Here is a 20,482-nt window from a genome sequence, read left to right on the forward strand (position 1 = left end):
TGGGTAAGTAGTAATGGGGGCTAACGAAATGACAGATGAACTGATTAAGAACTTTGTATCAGTCTTTACTGTGGAAAAACACTAGCAGTATGCCGAAAGTTAAAGAGTGTTAAAGGGCAGAAGTGTGGTAAGTTGCCATCACAAGGGAGAAGGTTCTTGAGAAACTGAAAGGTCTGAAGATAAATAAATCACCTGGATCAGATGGTCTAGACCCCAGGGTTCTGAAAAAGGTGGTTGAAGAGATTGCGGAGGCATTAGTAATGATCCTTCAAAAATCGATTGATTTTGGCATGGTTCTGGAAGACTGGAAAATAGTAAATGTCGCTCTACTCTTCAAGAAGGGAAAGCGGCAGAAGCAGGGATATTATAGGTCAGTGGCTGTAAAGATGTTGGAGTTGATTGGTAAGGATGTGATTTTGGGGTACTCGGAGACAAATATAAAATAGGCCATAATCAGCATGGTTTCCTTAAGGGAAAATTTTGCCTGACAAATCTGTTGAAATTCTTTGAAGAAATAACAAGCAGGATAGACAAATGAAAATCAATGCATCATTGGATTTTCAGAAGACCTTTGACAAAGTGTCACACATCAGGCTGCTTAACAAGTTTAGAACTCATGGTATTACAGGAAAGATACTAGCATGGATAGAACTTTGGCTGATTGGCAGGAGGTGAAGAGTGGGAATAAAGTTAACCTTTTCTGGTTGGCTCCTTTGAGAACTAGTGGTATTCTACAGGGGTCTGTGTTGGGATCGCTTCTTTTTACACTATATGTTAATGCTTTTGATGATAGAATGCATAGATTTGTAAACAGGTTTGCAGATGATATGAAGATAGGTGGAGGGGCAGGTAGTTTTGAGGAAGCAGAGAGCCTACAGGAAGACTTAGACAGATTAGGAGAATGGGCAAAGAAGCGGCAGATGGAACACAGTGTCGGTAAGTATATGGTCATACACTTTGGTAGGAGAAATGAAAAGGTCTATTTTCTAAATGAAGACAAAATTCAAAAATCTGAGGATCAAGGGGACTTTGGAGTCCTTGTGTAGAATTCCCTAAACTTGTTAATTTGCAGGTTAAGTCTGTGGTGAGGAAGGCGAATGTGATGTTAGTGTTCAGTTTGAGAGGACTAGAATATAAAAGCAGGGATGTAATATTGAGACTTTATAAAGGACTTTGAAAAATTGTGAGCAGTTTTGGATCCTTCATATGCTGACATCAGAGAGTGTTCAAAAGGGGTTCACGGAAATGATTCCGGTGTTGAAAAACTTGTCAGATAAGGAGCTTTGATGGCTCTGGGCCTCTAGTCACTAGATTCATAAGAGTGAGGGGGACCTCATGAAAACCCATTGAATGTTGAAAGGCCATGATACAGTAGATGTGGAGACGATGTTTCTTATGGTGGGGAGGGGGGAATCTAAGATCAGAGCACACAGCTTCAGAATAATGTCAATTTAGAAACAGAGATGAGAAATTTCTTCAGCCAGAGAGAGATGAATCTTTGGAATTCATTGCCATGGGCAGCTGTGGAGGGTAAGTCACTGGACATATTTAAGTCAGAGGTTAATGGATTCTTAATTAGTGCATGAAGATATATCGGGAGAAGGTAGAAAACTGGGGCTGAGAAGGAAACTGGATTGTTGATGATGTTGAAATGGTGGAGGTGCCTTGATGGGCCAAGTGGCTTAATTCTGCTCCTGTATCTTACAGTCTTATCAGTATGAGATGAGAGACATAGTATGAGGAAATAGATTCAGCAATTATCTCAATTTATGAATGTGAGGTTCGCCGGAATGGTTCCCAGAGGTGTAAGGAGTAGTGCTTTGAGATAACATATAAGTGAACTCATTGAAATAGATAAAATTCACGGGGAGCTGGATGATTCCCTTGGAATTTGCAGAACTAGTCTCAAAATAAGGGCAAGTCACTCAGGATTTTGATGAAGATAAATTTGTTCAGCCAGAAATTGGGAATCTCCAACCGAGAACCGGGGAAGATCGGTCATCGACAGGACAAAAATGCGTATTTATTATATTGAAGAGTTTTAAATTCCCGCGCTGGGCGGCTGGCTGACGCGCATGCGCAGTGGCGGCGGTTGTCGGGCTCCGCGCAGTTGTTGCGACTGGACAGCGAGTGCGAAGCTGCGGTGTTGGACGGACGGCAGCTCGAGGCCTCGGCTCCGGCCTGAGCAAGAGCTGGTGACCGGGGAGAGCAGGCCGGTCGCAGGGCAAGTGGCTGGGATAGAAGGGCGCAGAGTCAGGGATTGTATTGCGCGGGTGGTAGAACTTGGATGCGGGCGAGGCCTGGCAGTTCGGTGCTCACCCTGCTGGGGATCGATCGTAGCTAACTGCGTGTCAGCGCCCCGGGTCCAAAGGGAGATACCCGGCTGAGGCTGGACCCCACTCCACCTCATCGCTTCGACCCCGGGACTCGGTCCCGCAGGACCCTCCCACCGCCCCTCAGGAACCGAACCACACCCACGGAGCCGGATAGACGCCACGCCTCCCGGCCCACCCACGACACCCGCACCCTGGCTCATCCCTATCCCACTGACCACTCCGTATAACCCCTACCCCCGAGCTTTCAATCTTCATCACTGCCTCCCTCTCCACCAACCCCCACCCTCTTCAAATCCCCAGCGACCCCCCCACCCTCCTCAACTCTCCCCACCGAACACCCCGCCCTCCTCAGCTCGTCCCCCCACACCCTGCCTCTACAGCTCCTCCCTCACTACCATTCAGGGCTCCAAATAGTCTTTCGAAGTGAGGCGATTCTTAACCATGAGTCTTTTGGGGTCATCTACTGTATCTGGTGCTCCTGAGGTAGTTTGGGAGACTGCTTCATTGAGTACCTTGCTCAGTCGACTACAAAAAGGGGGATTTTCCAGTGGCCACCCATCTAAATTCTTCTTCCCATTCCAATTCCAGCATGCCAGTCCGTGGCCTCCTCTGTTGCCCCGATGAGGTCACACTCAGGTTTGAGGAGCAACACTTTATATGCCATCTGGGTAGCTTCCAACCTAATAGCATGAACGTTAATTTCTCAAACTTCCAGTAACTGTCCAAACCCTCCTCTCCTTCACCATTCCCCATTCTTAAAGGGCTGGAGAAAGGGTAATCTGATAGGAAAGAACAGTAGACCATGGAAGAAAGGAAAGGGAAGGAGTACCAGAGGGAGGTGATGGGCAGATGATAAAGGTTCCCTTTCACACCTTCTCTTCTTATCTGCCTATCACCTCCCTCTGGTGGTACTCCTCTTCCTTTTCTTCCATGGTCTCCTGTTCTTTCCTATCAGATTAAGCTTTCTCCAGCCCTTTATCTCTTTCGCCACTCAACTTCCCAGCTCTTTGTTTCACCTGTCACCTGCCACCTTGCACTTCTAACTCATGTCCCCTCACCTACTTATGCGGATTTCTTCTCCCTTCTTTATCAGACCCAGTGATGGGTCTTGGCCTGAAACTTAAACTGTTCATTCCCATCTATAGATGCTGCCTGACCTGCTGAGCTCCTCCAGCACATTGTGTGTATTGCTCTAGATTTCCAGAATCTGCAGTACCTCTTCTGTACATGTATTCCATTTTTAGCTTTTCATAAAATTCCTTTATCTTCCATTTGAGAGTTTCTTACTTTGATTCTGTTCGTGGATCTTTTCTCTTCCTCATTAGGATGATATTTAAATCTTATCAGAATATGAATACAGCATTGGTACTATCTGGGATAGTAGACTTGGTATCAATTGAAACACATCTTTGAAGAACTGGTTTTGCTCTCCTAGATGACATATATTAATTTGCCACCAGACATGAGATGAAACAAATTTTGAAGGCACTATGTTTAATTCACAGTGTGAGTTGAGCCAATATTGGACTTTCAGGCGTATACAGTCTTTCAAATCTGAAGAGTTTTGCTGTTTATTTCTATATGTGAGTTGAAATGTGCTTCTCTTTAACTTGGGATTGTACCACACGATGGATTGAGTTAGTGGACCTTTTGGATATGTCTTGACTTTAAAGCTTGCACAATTCCCAGGTGTAATTTGGTGAAGTTAAATTCAAATAGATTTGTGTGTTAATTCACTGTCTGTCTATCTAATACAGGCCCTGTTGTGGGTTCTACAAAGCCACTCTTGAAGCTCTTCATTGAGAATACATTTTGAGTCCTTGCTATTTTGTGCTTTTCGGTGTTGCTCAGTGTGGAGGGGTATTGATTCATCATCTGAAGATTGTAAGTCATAACCGAGAAGAGATTTCCTTGCCCATGTTTCACCTGATTCCATAAAAAAAAAGTGGTCCAGCCAGTTACTGCCTCTGTTTGCTCTAACATTTGAAACAGTATGTATCCAGGGATCGTGATAGAGGAATTTGGTTCATTTTCAATGTCAGATTGCCAGATCATAATGGCCATCTAAGTTCTCTCATCTTCCTAAATTTGCCAGCAGATCTATGCTAATGATATCCTAAAATTGACATGAATGATACTGAATCAACTTTCAGTAATGTCCTGAGTCAGTATCGGGTTTTCATTCCCAATTTTATAGAAATAAACGGATGATAATGGCATCCAAATACCAATTTGGAGTTGGATTTAAGGAGAATACTGAAGAACTGGAGAGAAAATTCCTGGTTCTGGTGCTTGGGTGGTTGAATGATTGGCCATAAACAGTGAGGCAAAGAGAACCGGGGATTCATAAAAGATCCAGACCAGAAGAATGGAAACCTTAAAGGCTGGAGGAGGAGGAGGAGGAATTCACAAAGAATGAAGCTGAATGAGAACTGACAATTGAAAAATAAGGAAACCTAGAACTGTAATAATGTGATTTTGGATGATGTGGAGTGGGGGGGGGATGTGGTATAAATAGGTAAGTGGACCCCTTTATGTTTAGTTTTATGAGAGACAGGGCAATCTTTGTAGCTGTTTCAATGCATTGCTTGATAGTGACTCGTCGGGAAGGAAAGATTAAAATTTGGGGCGATATGCAAGATAATCATTAGGTCACACACTAATAATTTGAGCCATTTAAAAAAAAAAGTTTCAAATTGCACAGTATTTGTTTCTCATTGTATCAGTCTACTGGGAAACTTGTGATGTCACATGTTGATGTCATGGATGTACTTCTTTTGTTAGTAAAATGGATCTTTTTTTAATCTCAACTAGTTTAATTAAAACAAAAAATCTAGTGATATAATTGTGGTTTTAAAAACAAGCCAGTTTCTGTTAATCTATAAAAATATGGTAAACTGATTGAAATTTTGTTTTGAAAGTTATTTCATGTTGGTTCTCTTGGAAAAAGTATACATTCTGGGCAAGAATAGACCTTGTAGTGCATTCAGTTGGTTTATGTGAAAGATATGTGAAAACAGTTTGAGAAAAGCAATAATGAATGACATCGTTTGGGTTCTGTGTATTTAGAATCCTGTAACATTGAAGGAGGCAATTCAGGTCATCATGACCATTGTCACATCTGTCCATCAAAGCCTTGAACTGAACTTAGTCTTTAATTGCAATTAAGTATTGTGACAACTAAAAATAGTTACTTATTTTGTTACTAAGAGATTGCTAGCAATTCTTGCTCCAAATTTTTATCACAAGCACTTGTTCTAAGCTTTTGTTCAGAACTCTTATTATTGAAGACAATTGCAATATTTTGAATTTTTTTCAAAACTGTCGGTGTCCAGTTGTGACTTATGTAGGAACTAAATTAGAGCACCTGATGATTTACCAAGTTTAGCAATCTTCATTCTTGAAGTTAAACCAAATGTTTAACCATGTTGAATTATGCTTTATCTGTAGAAGATGGCAGAAAACAAACTGAAGAATTTAGTTTCAAAACGGACTTTAAGTAAAAGAGGACAGGAGGATCTGAGAAAGAAGGTTTGTGCTGTTCTTACAGTTTAATAGTGCTTTGTGAATTATTTCTGTCATTTGGGGATTGTGTGATGCAAAGTAGCTAGTAGTTAAGTGAATGTATTTTTAGATTGTATTGATGCTAGAATAAGAATTATAATTTGTTGAAGATATCTATAGTGGATTTATAATTTTGGAAAATTAGTGGCATCAATTACAACTATTGTTAAGTATCATGCAAGTACACAAATATTATTTCTCGTAAGAACCTGAACCATAGGATAAGAAGTAGGTCATTCAGCTCTTTTAGTTACTCTTCGATTCACCATGATCAAAGTTGACCTTTTAACTGAAACAGTAGTTCCCTGCACTGCCCCCATGTTCTTGGATTTCCTTAATATTCAGAAGTCTGTTGAACTCTGTCTCTGGATAAGGAATTCCAATATTTTCCACTCGGAGTGAAGAAATTTCTTCTCTTAATTTTGAAGAATGACAGTGCAAGACTCAGAGAAAACATCTGCCTTGTACTCACTGTCAGGTGCTATAAATATTTTGTAAATATATGCCTTGTCACTTAATTACTCCTAATGGTAAAGCAGCCATCTTTAAAATGAGTCTAGTGAATTGATGTTGTACTCCCTCTTAAGTACATCAGTCTGTTTTAAATATGTCATTTCTTGGGCAAGGAGCCCAAAACTGTATGTTATATTCCAGGTAAAAAGCTCAACAGGCCCCTAAAGAATTTCAGTAAAATTTCCTTACCTTTGTATTCGAGTCTCTTGCAAAAAAGGTAGAAAGTCTTGCTTAGTTGCTTCTTACAAATGTTCGTTGGTTTACAGCAAATTTTGCATATGTATACCTGAGTCCATTTGAATTACCCAGTCTTCCTCCATTTAGAAAAAAAATGTTTTCAGTTACAGGTGTCCCCTGCTTTTCGAACGCTCGCTTTGAAACCTCACTGTTACGAAAGACCTACATTAGTACCCTGTTTTCGTTTTCAGAAGGTGTTTTCACTGTTATGAAAAAAAATCAGCTCGCGATAAAAAATCAGTGCGCGAAAAAATCAGCGCGCGATAAAAGGCAGCGCGTGCCCCGAGCAGCTGCTCTCGCCGGATTCGGAACAGCATTGCTTTAACACGTGCCTGTGTGCAGCCGTTTGCAAGATAAGTTCTGAGGTATTGGAAAAGCTTGAAAGAGCTTGTAAGGTTGTTACACTTAGTGTAAAACTAGACATAATTAAGCGTTTCGATCGTGGTGAACGAAGTAAGGACAAAGTGAGTTTGGCTTGTGGAAGCTGACGAAGATGATGTTGAAGAGGTTTTGGCATCCCATGACCAAGAACTGATAGATGAAGAGCTGATGTAATTGGAAGAGGAAAGGATAACAATTGAAACCGAGTGAGTAATGATAAATTTTGAAAGGGTACGTCGGTTTAGGGCATATTTGCAAGATGGTTTGAGTCCTTACAAAGAACTGTATGATCTAAAAATGCGCAAGGCTCAGCAGTCAAGCAAGCCTTCCACATCAGCCACAGCAGACGACGAACCTTGACCTTCAACATCAAGGTGGGCAGTCAAAGGAGAAGATGAGCCGCCTGCTCTAATGGAAACAGACGACGAGATGACACCCCAGTGTCCCACCACCCCGCGATTCGCGGGGAATGCAGCGGTAGCCTGGAGGTACACAGCACATCTTTAAGAAAAAAGCCGAAATAAACATGCTAATTAATTAGGTGCCACCCCACACGTAAATGTCGGCCCAGATCAGAGGCATGCAATCGACACTGATCTGGGCCGACAATTACGTGTCGGGTGGCACCTAATTAATTAGCATGTTTATTTTGGCTTTTTTCTTAAAGATGTGCTACGTGCCTCCTGGCTACCACTGCATGCTTCGCGGCAATGTATCGGTCGGCGGCCTGGAGGGTGGGGACCACTGCACCACCCACACTCCGACTAACACACCATCATCAGTGTGCTCCGCGCTTTCCCAATTCCGGTAAGTGATACTACACTGTACATACATTATTTCTACTTTATATCAGCTGTGTATTTTTATGTGTCACTTGATATGATTTGGCAGCTTCATAGCTTAAAGGTTACTGGAGAGCGCTTGCGCTGTGTTTTTGCCGAGAGCGCTTGCGTGAGATTTTCACTTCGGCGAACAGTGCCGACAGTGATTGTGGAAAAGTACTTCTACTTTATATAGGCTGTGTATTTATCATATTATTCCTGCTTTTACTACATGTTACTGTTATTTTAGGTTTTATGTGTTATTTGGCATGATTTGGTAGGTTATTTTTGGGTCTGCGAACGCTCACAAAATTTTCCCATATAAATAAATGGTAATTGCTTCTTCGCTTTACGACATTTCGGCTTACGAACCGTTTCATAGGAACGCTCTACCTTCAGATGGCGGGGGAAACCTGTATATCCTGGAAAAGTTTAAAACTCCTAAGGGAGAGGAGCAGAATTAGGCCATTTGGCTCATCGAGTCTGGTCCGCCATTCCATCATGGCTGATTTATTATCTGTCTCAACCTCATTCTCTTGCCTCCTCCCCATAAGCTTTGATGTACTTACTAATCAATAACCTAATCAACCTCCACTTTAAATATCCGCAATGACTTGGCTGTCTTTTTTAATCTATTCAATATACATATACTGTAATTGATTTACTTAATACTATATTTTATTTTTTTTTTCTTTCTGCTAGATCATGTATTCCATTGAGCTGCTGCTGCCAAGTTAACAAATTTCAGTTAATATGCCGGTGATAATAAACCTGATTCTGGTTCATAGTCACCTGAGACATTGAATTCCACAGATTGACTAACCTCTGGCTAAAGAAATACCTCCTCATCTTTATGAGGGGCATCTTTTTCAGGAGCTGTGCCCTCTGATCCTAGAACCCCCCTCCCCACTCCACACACTGTAGGAAACATCCCCTCCATGTCCACTGTATCTAGGCCTTTGATCTCTCTCTTCTCCCCTTGCCCCACATTATTCTAAACTCCTGCGAGTACAGCCCCAGAGCAATCAAACACTGCAGGATCATTCTCACCTCTTGACCCTCTCCAAAGCCAACAGGGCCCAAAATGGCTCACAATACTCCAAGTGTGGTCTGACCAATGCCTTACAAAGCCACAGCATTACATCCTTGCTTTTATATTCTAGTCTTCAAAATGAATGCTAACATTGCATTTGCCACTTTTACCACTGACTGAACCTGCTAGTTAACATTTAGGGAATCCTGCACGAGGACTCTTAATTTAACTTTTGCACTCCTGATTTCCAAATTGTCTTCCTGTTTAGAAAATAGTCCGTTCCTTTATTCTTTCTAACAGAATACATGATCAGGCACTTCCCTACACTGTGTTCTAACTGCCACTTCTTTACCCATTCTCCTGAACTGCCTAAGTCCTTTTGCAGACTCCTTGCTTTCTAAACACTACCTAACACTGCACCAACTTTGTTTTGTCCACAAACATAGCTACAAAGCCATCAATTCTGTCATCCAAATTATTGACATATTATGTGAAAAGGAGTCCCAACATCAGCCCCTGTGGAACACTACTGGTCACTGGCAGCCAACCAGAAATGACCCCCTTTATTTCCACTATTTGCCTCCTGCCAGTCAGCTAGTATCTTTTCTGTAATACAATGGACCTTTGTGCAGCACTTTATCAGAGGCCTACTAAAAATCCAAGTAAGCAACATTCACTGACTTTCCTTTGACTGTCCTGCCTTTTATTTTCTAAAAAGGATTCCAACTGATTTGTCAGGCAAACCACACATTTCAGCCTATATTATCATGCTCCTCCATACCCTGAAACCTGATCCTTAATAATGAACTCCCAACATCTTCTGACCACTGAAGTCAACCCGAATGGCCTATAATATCCTACCTTTTGTCTCACTTCCTTCGTAAAATATCCAGACCTACAGAACCAGTACAGACCTGGGTGATTCTGGAAAGCTCAGTGCTAATGCCTCCATGAAACCTTGAGCTGCCTTTTTCAAAACTCTGGGGTGTAGTTCACCTGACCAGGTGACTTATCTACCTTTAAACCATTCAGCTTCCCAAGTGCATTTTGTTTACAACAGCAACAACACTCACCTCTTTTCCCCTGACACACTCAAATTTCTGGCTTACTGCTACTGTCTTCCACAATGAAATCTGAGACAAAGTACTAAGTTTATCCACCATTTCTTTGTCCTCTATTACAAACCCCATCAGTGTCATTTTTCTGTGGTCTGATATATGCTCTTGCCTCCCTTTCAGTCTTTATATACATTCAGTGGCCACTTTATTAGGTACAGGAGTAGAACCATTGTCTTCAGCTGCTATAATCCACCCACTTCAAGGTTCGATGTGTTGCATTTTCAAAGATGCTCTTCTGCGCACCACTGTTATAAATGTGTGGTTATTTAAGGTAGTATGACCTTCCTGAAAGCTTGAACCAGTCTGACTGTTCTCCTCTGACTTCTGTACATTCACAAGGTGTTATTGCCCACAGAGGAGCCACTCACTGGATGATTTTTGTTTCTTGCACATTTCATGTAAACGCTAGAGATTGTTGTGTGTGAAGATCTTAGGAGATCAGCAATGTCTGAGATACTCAAACCACCCCATCTGACACCTACAATCATTCCATGGTCCAAGTCACCGGTCACATTTTTTCCCCATTCTAATATTTGAAAAACAAGTGAACCTTTTGACCACGTCTGCATGTTTATGCAATGAGTTGCTGCCAGAGGATCGGCTGATTAGATATTTGCATTAACGAGCAAGTGTACCTAATAAAGTGGCCACTGAATATACTTAGCTGAAAAACGTTAGGTATTCTCTTATAGTAATGGCTAGCTTACCTTTGTATTTCATGTTTTCTCTCCTTATTGCTGTTTTAGTTGCCTTCTGTTGGCTTTAAAAAGCTTCCCAATCCTCTCTCTTTCCACTAATTTTTGCTATATTATATGCCCTCTCTTAATTTTATGCTGTCTTTGACTTCTCTTGTCAGCCATGGTTGCCTCATTCTCCCCTTAGAGTACTACTTCTTTGGGATGTATCTATCCTGCACCTTCCGAATTGTTCCAAGAAATTCCAGCCATTGTTGTTCTGCTGTCATCCCTGCTAGTGTCCTTTTCTGATCAGCTTTTGGCCAGCTCCTTTCTCATGCCTCCTTAGTTCCCTTTACTCCACTGTAATACTGATACATCTGATTTTAGCTTCTGCCTCTCAAACTGCTGGGTGAATTTTATCTTATTATGATCATGGCCTCCTAAGGATTTATTTACCTTAAACTCCCTCATCAAGTCTGCTTCATTACACAACACCTAATTCGGAATTGCTTTTCCCTCCACATGCTGCTCTAAAGAGCCATCTCGCAGGCATTCCACAAATTCCTTCTCTTGGGAACACTTTCTGTACGCTGGATGAACTCAGCAGGTTGGGCAGCATCAGTTAGAAACGATGAGTCGACGTTTAGGGCCGGAACCCTTCGTCAGGACTGAAGAATGAAAGGTGGGGAAGGATTTGAAGAATGCTTGTGGCTTCAGTTGAAAGACCAGTAATTTGAAAGACAAAGAGGTGGGGGAGGGGAAGCACCCCTACACCTCATCTCTTGCAACCATTCAGGGCCCCAAACAGTCCTTCTAAGTAAGACAACACTTCACTTGTGAGTCTGTTGGGGTCATCTATTGCATCCGGTGCTCCCGGTGCTGCCTCCTCTACATCGGTGAAACACGACGCAGATTGGGGGACCGCTTCGTCAAGCACCTCCACTCCATCCGCCACAACAGACAGGATCTCCCGGTAGCCACCCACTTCAACTCTGCTTCCCATTCCCATTCAGATATGTCCATACATGGCCTCCTCTACTGCCATGATGAGGCTAAACTCAGGTTGGAGGAGCAACACCTCATATACCGTCTAGGTAGTCTCCAGCCCCTTGGTATGAACATAGAATTCTCCAATTTCTGGTAATTCCCTCCCCCTCCCTTCCTCTATCCCTATTTCACTCTACCCCCTCCCCGAGCTCCCTCATGGTTCCGCCTCCTTCTTCTACTCATTGTTTTCAGGGCTATGATGCCACCTCTTTGTCTTTCAAGTTACTGGTTTTTCAACTGCAGCTACAAGCATTTTTCAAATCCTTCCCCATCTTTTATTCTTCAGTCCTGACGAAAAGTTCTGGCCCGAAACGTCGACTCATCATTTCTAACTGATGCTGCCCGACCTGCTGAGTTCATCCAGCGTACTGAAAGTGTTGCTTTGATCACAGCGTCTGCAGATTATTTTGTGTTTCCTTCTCTTGGGATCCAGCAACAATCTTATTTTCACAATCTATCTGCGTATTGACATCTCCATGATTTCTCACAGTAATTCAGTTTTCAGTCCTCATGTCACTGAACAGATTAACAAGAAGTTAAGGAAGGAATTTTATTACAAATTTCTAAAGCAATAGAAGTACTCTGTTGCCTGGAAAAAATCAGTATAAAGCAAAGTTTTAAATTTGGTTGTGTGGCAGATTTTATTGGAGATGTTTAAAAGTCCATTTAAAACATATAAGCTTATAGAGATCAAAGTTGCTGGTGAACGCAGCAGGCCAGGCAGCATCTCTAGGAAGAGGTACAGTCGACGTTTCAGGCCGAGACCCTTCGTCAGGACTAACTGAAGGAAGAGCTAGTAAGAGATTTGAAAGTGGGAGGGGGAGGAGGAGATCCAAAATGATAGGAGAAAACAGGAGGGGGAGGGATGGAGCCAAGAGCTGGACAGGTGATTGGCAAAGGGGATATGAGAGGATCATGGGACAGGAGGCCCGGGGAGAAAGACAAGGGGGAGGGGGAAAACCCAGTGGATGGGCAAGGAGTATAGTCAGAGGGAGAAAAAGGAGAGTGAGAGAAAGAATGTGTGTATAAAAATAAATAACGGATGGGGTACGAGGGGGAGGTGGGGCATTAGCGGAAGTTAGAGAAATCGATGTTCATGCCATCAGGTTGGAGGCTACGCTCTGTCTGCCAGAGAAAGCAGGATCTCCCAGTGGCTACACATTTTAATTCCATATCCCATTCCCATTCTGACATGTCTATTCATGGCCTCCTCTACTGTAAAGATGAAGCCACACTCAGGTTGGAGGAACAACACCTTATATTCCGTCTGGGTAGCCTCCAACCTGATGGCATGAACATCGACTTCTCTAACTTCCGCTAATGCCCCACCTCCCCCTCGTATCCCATCTGTTATTTATTTTTATACACACATTCTTTCTCTCACTCTCCTTTTTCTCCCTCCGTCCCTCTGACTATACCCTTTGCCCATCCTCTGGGTTCCCCCCCTCCCACCCCTTGTCTTTCTCCCCGGACCTCCTGTCCCATGATCCTCTCATATCCCCTTTGCCAATCACTTGTCCAGATATTGGCTCCATCCCTCCCCCTCCTGTCTTCTCCTATCATTTTAGATCTCCCCCTCCCCCTCCCACTTTCAAATCTCTTACTAACTCTTCCTTCAGTTAGTCCTGACGAAGGGTCTCGGCCTGAAACCTCGACTGTACCTTTTCCTAGAGATGCTGCCTGGCCTGCTGTGTTCACCAGAAACTTTGATGTGTGTTGCTTGAATTTCCAGCATCTGCAGAATTCCTGTTGTTTAATCTTATAGAGACATTGAGTGCCATTAAGATTGCTCTGCACTTTAAATGTTAAAAAAAAAGTACAAAGAATGGTATTCATCTTGCAGCAATATCTTCAGATTTACATTAGTGGAGTAAAGGAATTTTAATTTAATGCATATTAGAGAACTGTTTCACTTAGTAATATACTTGCTTTGTGATAAGGAAATAATACTTGGAAGAGAATATATAAATGACTGTTTTTACAGGAAGAAGAGCTAAAGGCAGCTGAAATCTATGAAGAGTTTTTAGCCTCGTTTGACTCAGGTGATACAGGAAATGTAAAAACTTTTGTGAGAGGCGAAATTGTAAACGCTGCTAAAGGTAATTTTAAAAATATTTTTAAATTAGTTATGCTAAAATACTGCAGTTTTTATGGTTATAAGAATGAACTGCAGACAGTTTTGGGTACTGAAATAATTTGTACATTAGAACCATGATCGGGTTAGTGATTTTCTTGAATGGGCCCTAATTTTGTGCTGTCAGTTTTAACACTGAAGAGTTTTCCCCTGTTCTCACTGATAACTATTCTCAGTCTCTTCTAGTGTTTCCACATTAGCTAAGAGCATATGATGACTTGTTTCTGGTTACTAATATTCTACATCCATGGAACAGTTGTATCTATTTATTCTGGGTAGTTATTTCTCTTTCATAATTGGTATTTTCAAAATATTCACATTTTCTTACTTTGCATCAAAGTGAATAGCCAATCATTTTTAATGCTGATTAAAATTCAGTGATAATCATAAACAAATACAGCATTTTTGGTTGTTTGCATCAGTTTATTCATGAAAGTATTGAAATATCTCCAAAGAAATTTTTACCTTTTGTAAGAAGTTTATGATTAAGAGTTCAGCATTATTTAAGCTTGCACATTGCGTATGGTTTTATCCATTATATTAATGTGATCCAACTTGTTTTTTCCTCAGTGCATTGCTAAAGCCACGTGGCGTTCTTGATTATATTTGCAAGGTGCCTGCAGCAATAATCCTGACACTTTGGATGTTTGGACATTATGCTTATTTGATGATTCTGGATTTTTTAGAAACACACATACAAGTTGCTGGTGAATGCAGCACGTCAGGCAGCATCTCTAGGAAGAGGTACAGTCGACGTTTCGGGCCGAGACCCTTCGACAGGACTAACTGAAAGAAAAGTTAGTAAGAGATTTGAGGGGGTGGGGGGAGAGATCCAAAATGATAGGAGAAGACAGGAGGGGGAGGGATGGAGCCAAGAGCTGGACAGGTGATTGGTAAAAGGGATATGAGAGGATCATGGGACAGGAGGCCCAGGGAGAAGGAAAAGGGGGAGGGGGAGAAAACCTGGAGGATGGGCAAGGGGTATAGTGAGAGGGACAGAGGGAGAAAAAGGAGAGAGAGAGAGAAAGAATGTGTGTATATAAATAAATAGCGGATGGGGTACGAGGGGGAGGTGGGGCATTAGCGGAAGTTAGAGAAGTCAATGTTCATGCCGTCAGGTTGGAGGCCACCCAGATGGAATATAAAGTGTTGTTCCTCCAACCTGAGTGTGGCTTCATCTTTACAGTAGAGGAGGCCGTGGATAGACATATCAGAATGGGAATGGGATGTGGAATTAAAATGTGTGGCCGCTGGGAGATCCTGCTTTCTCTGGCGGACAGAGCGTAGGTGGTCAGTGAAATGATCTCCCAGTCTGCGTCGGATCTCGCCAATATATAGAAGGCTGCATCGGGAGCACCGGACACAGTATATCACTCTAGCCGACTCACAGGTGAAGTGTTGCCTCACCTGGAAGGACTGTCTGGGGCCCTGAATGGTAGTGAGGGAGGAAGTGTAAGGGCATGTGTAACACTTGTTCCGCTTACAAGGATAAATGCCAGGAGGGATGGGGGGAAACGAATGGACAAGGGAGTCGCGTAGGGAGCGATCCTTGCGGAAAGCAGAGGGGGGTGGAGGGAAAGATGTGCTTAGTGGTGGGATCCTGTTGGAGGTGGCGGAAGTTACGGAGAATTATATGTTGGACCTGGAGGCTGGTGGGGTGGTAGGTGAGGACAAGGGGAGCCCTATTCCTAGTGGGGTGGCAGATGGATGGGGTGAGGGCAGATGTGCGTGAAATGGGGGAGATGCGTTTGAGAGCAGAGTTGACAGTGGAGGAAGGGAAGCCCTTTTCTTTAAAAAAGGACATCTCTTTCGTCCTGGAATGAAAAGCCTCATCCTGAGAGCAGATGCGACGGAGACGGAAGAATTGCGAGAAGGGGATGGCATTTTTGCAAGAGACAGGGTGAGAAAAGGAATAGTCCAGATAACTGTGAGAGTCAGTACTGATGCTTATAGTAGGCATCAGTAGATAAGCTGTCCTCCAACCTGATGACATGTAAAGCAGGATCTCCCAGCGGTCACACATTTTAATTCCACGTCCCATTCCCATTCTGCTATGTCTATCCATGGCCTCCTCTACTGTAGAGATGAAGCCACACTCAGGTTGGAGGAACAACACCTTATATTCCGTCTGGGTAGCCTCCAACCTGATGGCATGAACATTGACTTCTCAAATTTCCGCTAATGCCCCACCTCCCCATCGTACCCCATCTGTTGTTTATTTATTTATACACACACTTTCTTTTTCTCCCTCTCTCCTTTTTCTCCCTCTCTCCTTTTTCTCCCTCTGTCCTTGTTCTCCCTCTGTCCCTCTCACTATACCCCTTGCCCATCCTCTGGGCTTCCCCCCTCCCCCTTTTCTTTCTCCCTAGGCCTCCTGTCCCATGATCCTCTCATATCCCTTTTGCCAGTCAACTGTCCAGCTCTTGGCTCCATCCCTCCCCCTCCTGTCTTCTCCTATCATTTTGGATCTCCCCCTCCCCCTCACACTTTCAAATCTCTTACTAGCTCTTCTTTCAGTTAGTCCTGATAAAGGGTCTCGGCCCGAAATGTCGACTGTACCTCTTCCTAGAGATGCTGCTTGGCCTGCTGCGTTCTCCAGCAACTTCTACGTGTGTTGCTTGAAATTCCAGCATCTGCAGATATCCTCGTGTCTGGATTTTTTAGATTCTCTTTTCAAATTTTTCAGCTGAGACGGAAAGAAATGAAAGGAGAACCAAATTTTATAAACCTAAGGCCAAGTTTGGTGAAATAAGGACATCGCAGCAAGGTACATCTCGCAGACCAACTACTTCTTCTGAAGTGAAGAAACCTGTAAGTATGATAGGATATATGATTTATATTTATCCATTAGAAGTAGGCTGATGTAATTAATGAAGTGGCTCTGTTCTGATTCTAGTCAGCCAAAAATGAGATTTGGATGAGCAATAAAGTTTGATCAAAGAGTTGAGGTGGTTGTTAAAGAAGCATAAAAGAATAAATTACAGAATTTATACCTTAGATTCCAGTACAGTGATGAGGGGAATAGTGAAAGACAAGAAGATCAAGTTATTAGCAATTAGATTAACAATAATATATTATCTTCTGAAGTTTTAGACTACAAAACAATGTAAGGGTCTTTGCCCCACTGACCCCTGTTGCCTAGGGTGAATAGCTGTTGACCCCGCCAAACAGTGCAATTGCTTTGGTGCGGATAAGGTGTGAGTCGCCCAATGATCAGACACGTCACAAATATGAAACAATATACAAAGTGCGAGTAAAGAATTGGTACTTTATAGCAAATTTGTGGTGATGGGTTAGTAGAAACAACTACAAGAAAAGGCACCACATAAGTAACTTATCAGTCTTGTGCACATAATATTTTAACACGTTGGAGTTCACGCCTCCGATTCCATCCACAACGTCCTTCCGAGACTCTGGCCACCCTCCGAACCCCCGAGGTCTGGTGTCCGCCGCCCTGGAACGGCTGTCAGTTTCTCACACGTCTGTCCTGTCTGCTCGCCTCCCGAGAAAGCCCGCGCTCCTCAACTCAGCACACATATATAAGATAACAGAACATGACTTCCATTGGCCAACAAATGAATACAATTTCCATTATCACACTGTATAACCCAAACATTGCAGTTACAGAGAACCCCTTGCTCAGCAGTTAACATTACGAGAAGCCATTCTAATATAACACTTCAGAGAAGCCATTTTGGTAATAAGCGATCAACAGTTAACAGTCCATCCAGTATACTGAGAGCCCTACAACCATAAGAGATAGGAACAGAATTAAACCATTTAGCCCGTTGTGTCTGCTTCACCCTTTCATTACGACTGTTTCATCCCCGTTGTCCTGCTTTTTCCCCCTAACCTTTTACACTGACTAATTAAGAGTCTGTCAACCTCTGCCTTAAATACACCCAATGATCTGGCCTCCACAGCTGCCTGTGGCAACAAATTCCACATATTCACCAACCTCTGGCTAAAGCAATTCCTCCTCATCTGTATTCTAACTGGACGTTCCTCTATTCCAAGGCTGTGCCCTCTGGTCCTAGACTGCCCGACTATAGGAAACATCCTCTTGACATTCACTCTATCTAGCCCCTTGTAACGTTGAATCAGGTTCGTGGGTCTGGCAAGTAAGAGAGGAAATGCACCGACTTTGAAAAGGTATATATATAATTTACAAACAGTAAAAATCTGACCAAACATTCATGTTCCCCAAGGTACTGACACTACAAAGCTGAATACTCAACAAACGTATGTACATTCAACAAAAATACTTAATTAAAAGTGCGTGCAGAGCATACCTTCTCAATGGTCTCACCTTAAACAAAGGAGGAAGAGAGCATTGCTGCTTAAAAAGCCAGACCCCGTTCGCAGCAGCACCAAATGTAATGTTGAATCAGGAATGTTGAATCAGGTTTGCACGGCCGGCAAGTGAGACAGGAAATGCACTGACTTTGAAGAGGTATATTAATCATTTATTTACAAACAATGAAAGTTTGATCAAACATTCATTTTCCCCAAGTTAGAGATGCTACAAAGCTGAATACTCAACAAGCATGCATACATTCACCAAACATACTTAATTAATAGTGTGCGCAGAGCATACCCTTCCCAGTTATCATGCGCATCCTTGCTTAAGCAAAGGAAGAAGAGAGCAAGCCCCTTCCATGTGCTATTTTATATACCCAGGATATTTGAAATTGGACACCAGGCAGCTATTGAATGGGAAAAGCACCTGCAGTTTCTAAACTAACCAATCACAATGGAAGTGACTTTCGACAATCATAGAACATAGAATAGTACAACACATTACAGGCCCTTCGGCCCACAATTTTGTGCCGACTCTCAAACCCTGCCTCCCATATAACCCTCCACCTGAAATTCCTCCATATACCTGTCTAGTAGTCTCTTAAACTTCACGAATGTACCTGCCTCCACTACTGACTCAGGCAGTGCATTCCACGCACCAACCACTCTCTGACTAAAAAACCTTCCTCTAATATCCCCCTTGAACTTCCCACCCCTTACCTTAAAGCCATGTCCTCTTGTATTGAGCAGTGGTGCCCTGGGGAAGAGGCACTGGCTATCCACTCTATCTATTCCTCTTATTATCTTGTACACCTCTGTCATGTCTCCTCTCATCCTCCTTCTCTCCAAAGAGTAAAGCTCTAGCTCCCTTAATCTCTGATCATAATGCATACTCTCTAAACCAGGCAGCATCCTGGTATACTTTCTCAAGTATATTAAGAGTAAAAGATAGGTGAGAGTAGACATAGGACTGATAGAAAATGATCCTGGAGAAATTGTAATGGAAGATGAGGAGATGGCAGAGGAACTGAACAAGTATTTTGCATCAGTCTTCACTGAGGAAGACAGCAGTATACCGGACTCTCAAGGGTGGCAGGGAAGAGAAGTGTGCGCAGTCACAATTACGACAGAGGAAGTACTCGGGAAGCTGAATAGGCTAAAGGTAGATAAATCTCCTGGACCAGATGGAATGCACCCTTGTGTTCTGAAGGAAGTAGCTGTGGAGATTGCGGAGGCATTAGCAATGATCTTTCAAAAGTCGATAAATTCTGGCATGGTTCCGGAGGACTGGAAGATTGCAAATGTCACTCCGCTATTTAAGAAGGGGGCAAGGAAGCAAACAGGAAATTAGAGACATAAACAACAGGAATTCTGCAGATGCTGGAAATTCAAGCAACGCACATCAAAGTTGCTGGTGAACGCAGCAGGCCAGGCAGCATCTGTAGGAAGAGGTGCAGTCGACGTTTCAGGCCGACGCAGACTGGGAGACCGCTTTGCTGAACATCTATGCTCTGTCCGCCAGAGAAAGCAGGATCTCCCAGTGGCCACACATTTTAATTCCACACCCCATTCCCATTCTGACATGTCTATCCACGGCCTCCTCTACTGTAAAGATGAAGCCACACTCAGGTTGGAGGAACAACACCTTATATTCCATCTGGGTAGCCTCCAACCTGATGGCATAAACATCGACTTCTCTAACTTCCGCGAAGGCCCCACCTCCCCCTCGTACCCCATCTGTTACTTATTTTTATGCGCACATTCTTTCTCTCACTCTCCTTTTTCTCCCTCTGTCCCTCTGAATATACCTCTTGCCCATCCTCTGGGTCACCCCCTCTTGTCTTTCTTCCTGGACCTCCTGTCCCATGATCCTGTCGTATCCCCTTTTGCCTATCACCTGTCCAGCTCTTGGCTCTATCCCTCCCCCTCCTGTCTTCTCCTATCAGTTTGGATCTCCCTCTCCCCCTCCAACTTTCAAATCCCTTACTCACTCTTCCTTCAGTTAGTCCTGACGAAGGGTCTCGACGAAGGGTCTCGGCCTGAAATGTCGACTGCGCCTCTTCCTGCAGATGCTGCCTGGCCTGCTGTGTTCACCAGCAACTTTGAAATTATAGACATGTTAGCTTGACATCCATGGTTGGGAAGTTGTTGGAGTCGATTGTCAAGGATGAGGTTACAGAGTACCTGGAGGCATATGACAAGATAGGCAGAACTCAGCATGGATTCCTTTTTTTTATTAATATAATTTTTATTGAGTTTTCAAAAAGAATACATGAAAAGATAAAATCTACCCTCCCCCCCTCCCCTTAACCCTCCCTCCCC

At 43.1% G+C, this 20,482-nt stretch overlaps 1 protein-coding gene across 2 annotated transcripts in view; it reads left to right on the plus strand.

Annotated features, from left to right (window-relative positions):
• Nucleotides 1-2,100: 2,100 nt before the first annotated feature.
• The window catches only part of LOC140204072 (U2 snRNP-associated SURP motif-containing protein-like), a 108,351-nt gene continuing 89,969 nt past the window's right edge, over nt 2,101-20,482 (plus strand). For both annotated transcript variants that reach the window (XM_072270368.1, XM_072270369.1), the window contains exons 1-5: nt 2,101-2,224; nt 4,094-4,220; nt 5,787-5,867; nt 13,712-13,826; nt 16,548-16,672. In XM_072270368.1, the coding sequence (XP_072126469.1) occupies nt 5,790-5,867; nt 13,712-13,826; nt 16,548-16,672 (318 nt within the window). In that variant the 5' untranslated portion in view covers nt 2,101-2,224; nt 4,094-4,220; nt 5,787-5,789. The remainder of the gene's footprint in view (nt 2,225-4,093; nt 4,221-5,786; nt 5,868-13,711; nt 13,827-16,547; nt 16,673-20,482) is intronic.

Source organism: Mobula birostris, chromosome 10 (assembly GCF_030028105.1).
Source record: "Mobula birostris isolate sMobBir1 chromosome 10, sMobBir1.hap1, whole genome shotgun sequence".
Taxonomy (NCBI): domain Eukaryota; kingdom Metazoa; phylum Chordata; class Chondrichthyes; order Myliobatiformes; family Myliobatidae; genus Mobula; species Mobula birostris.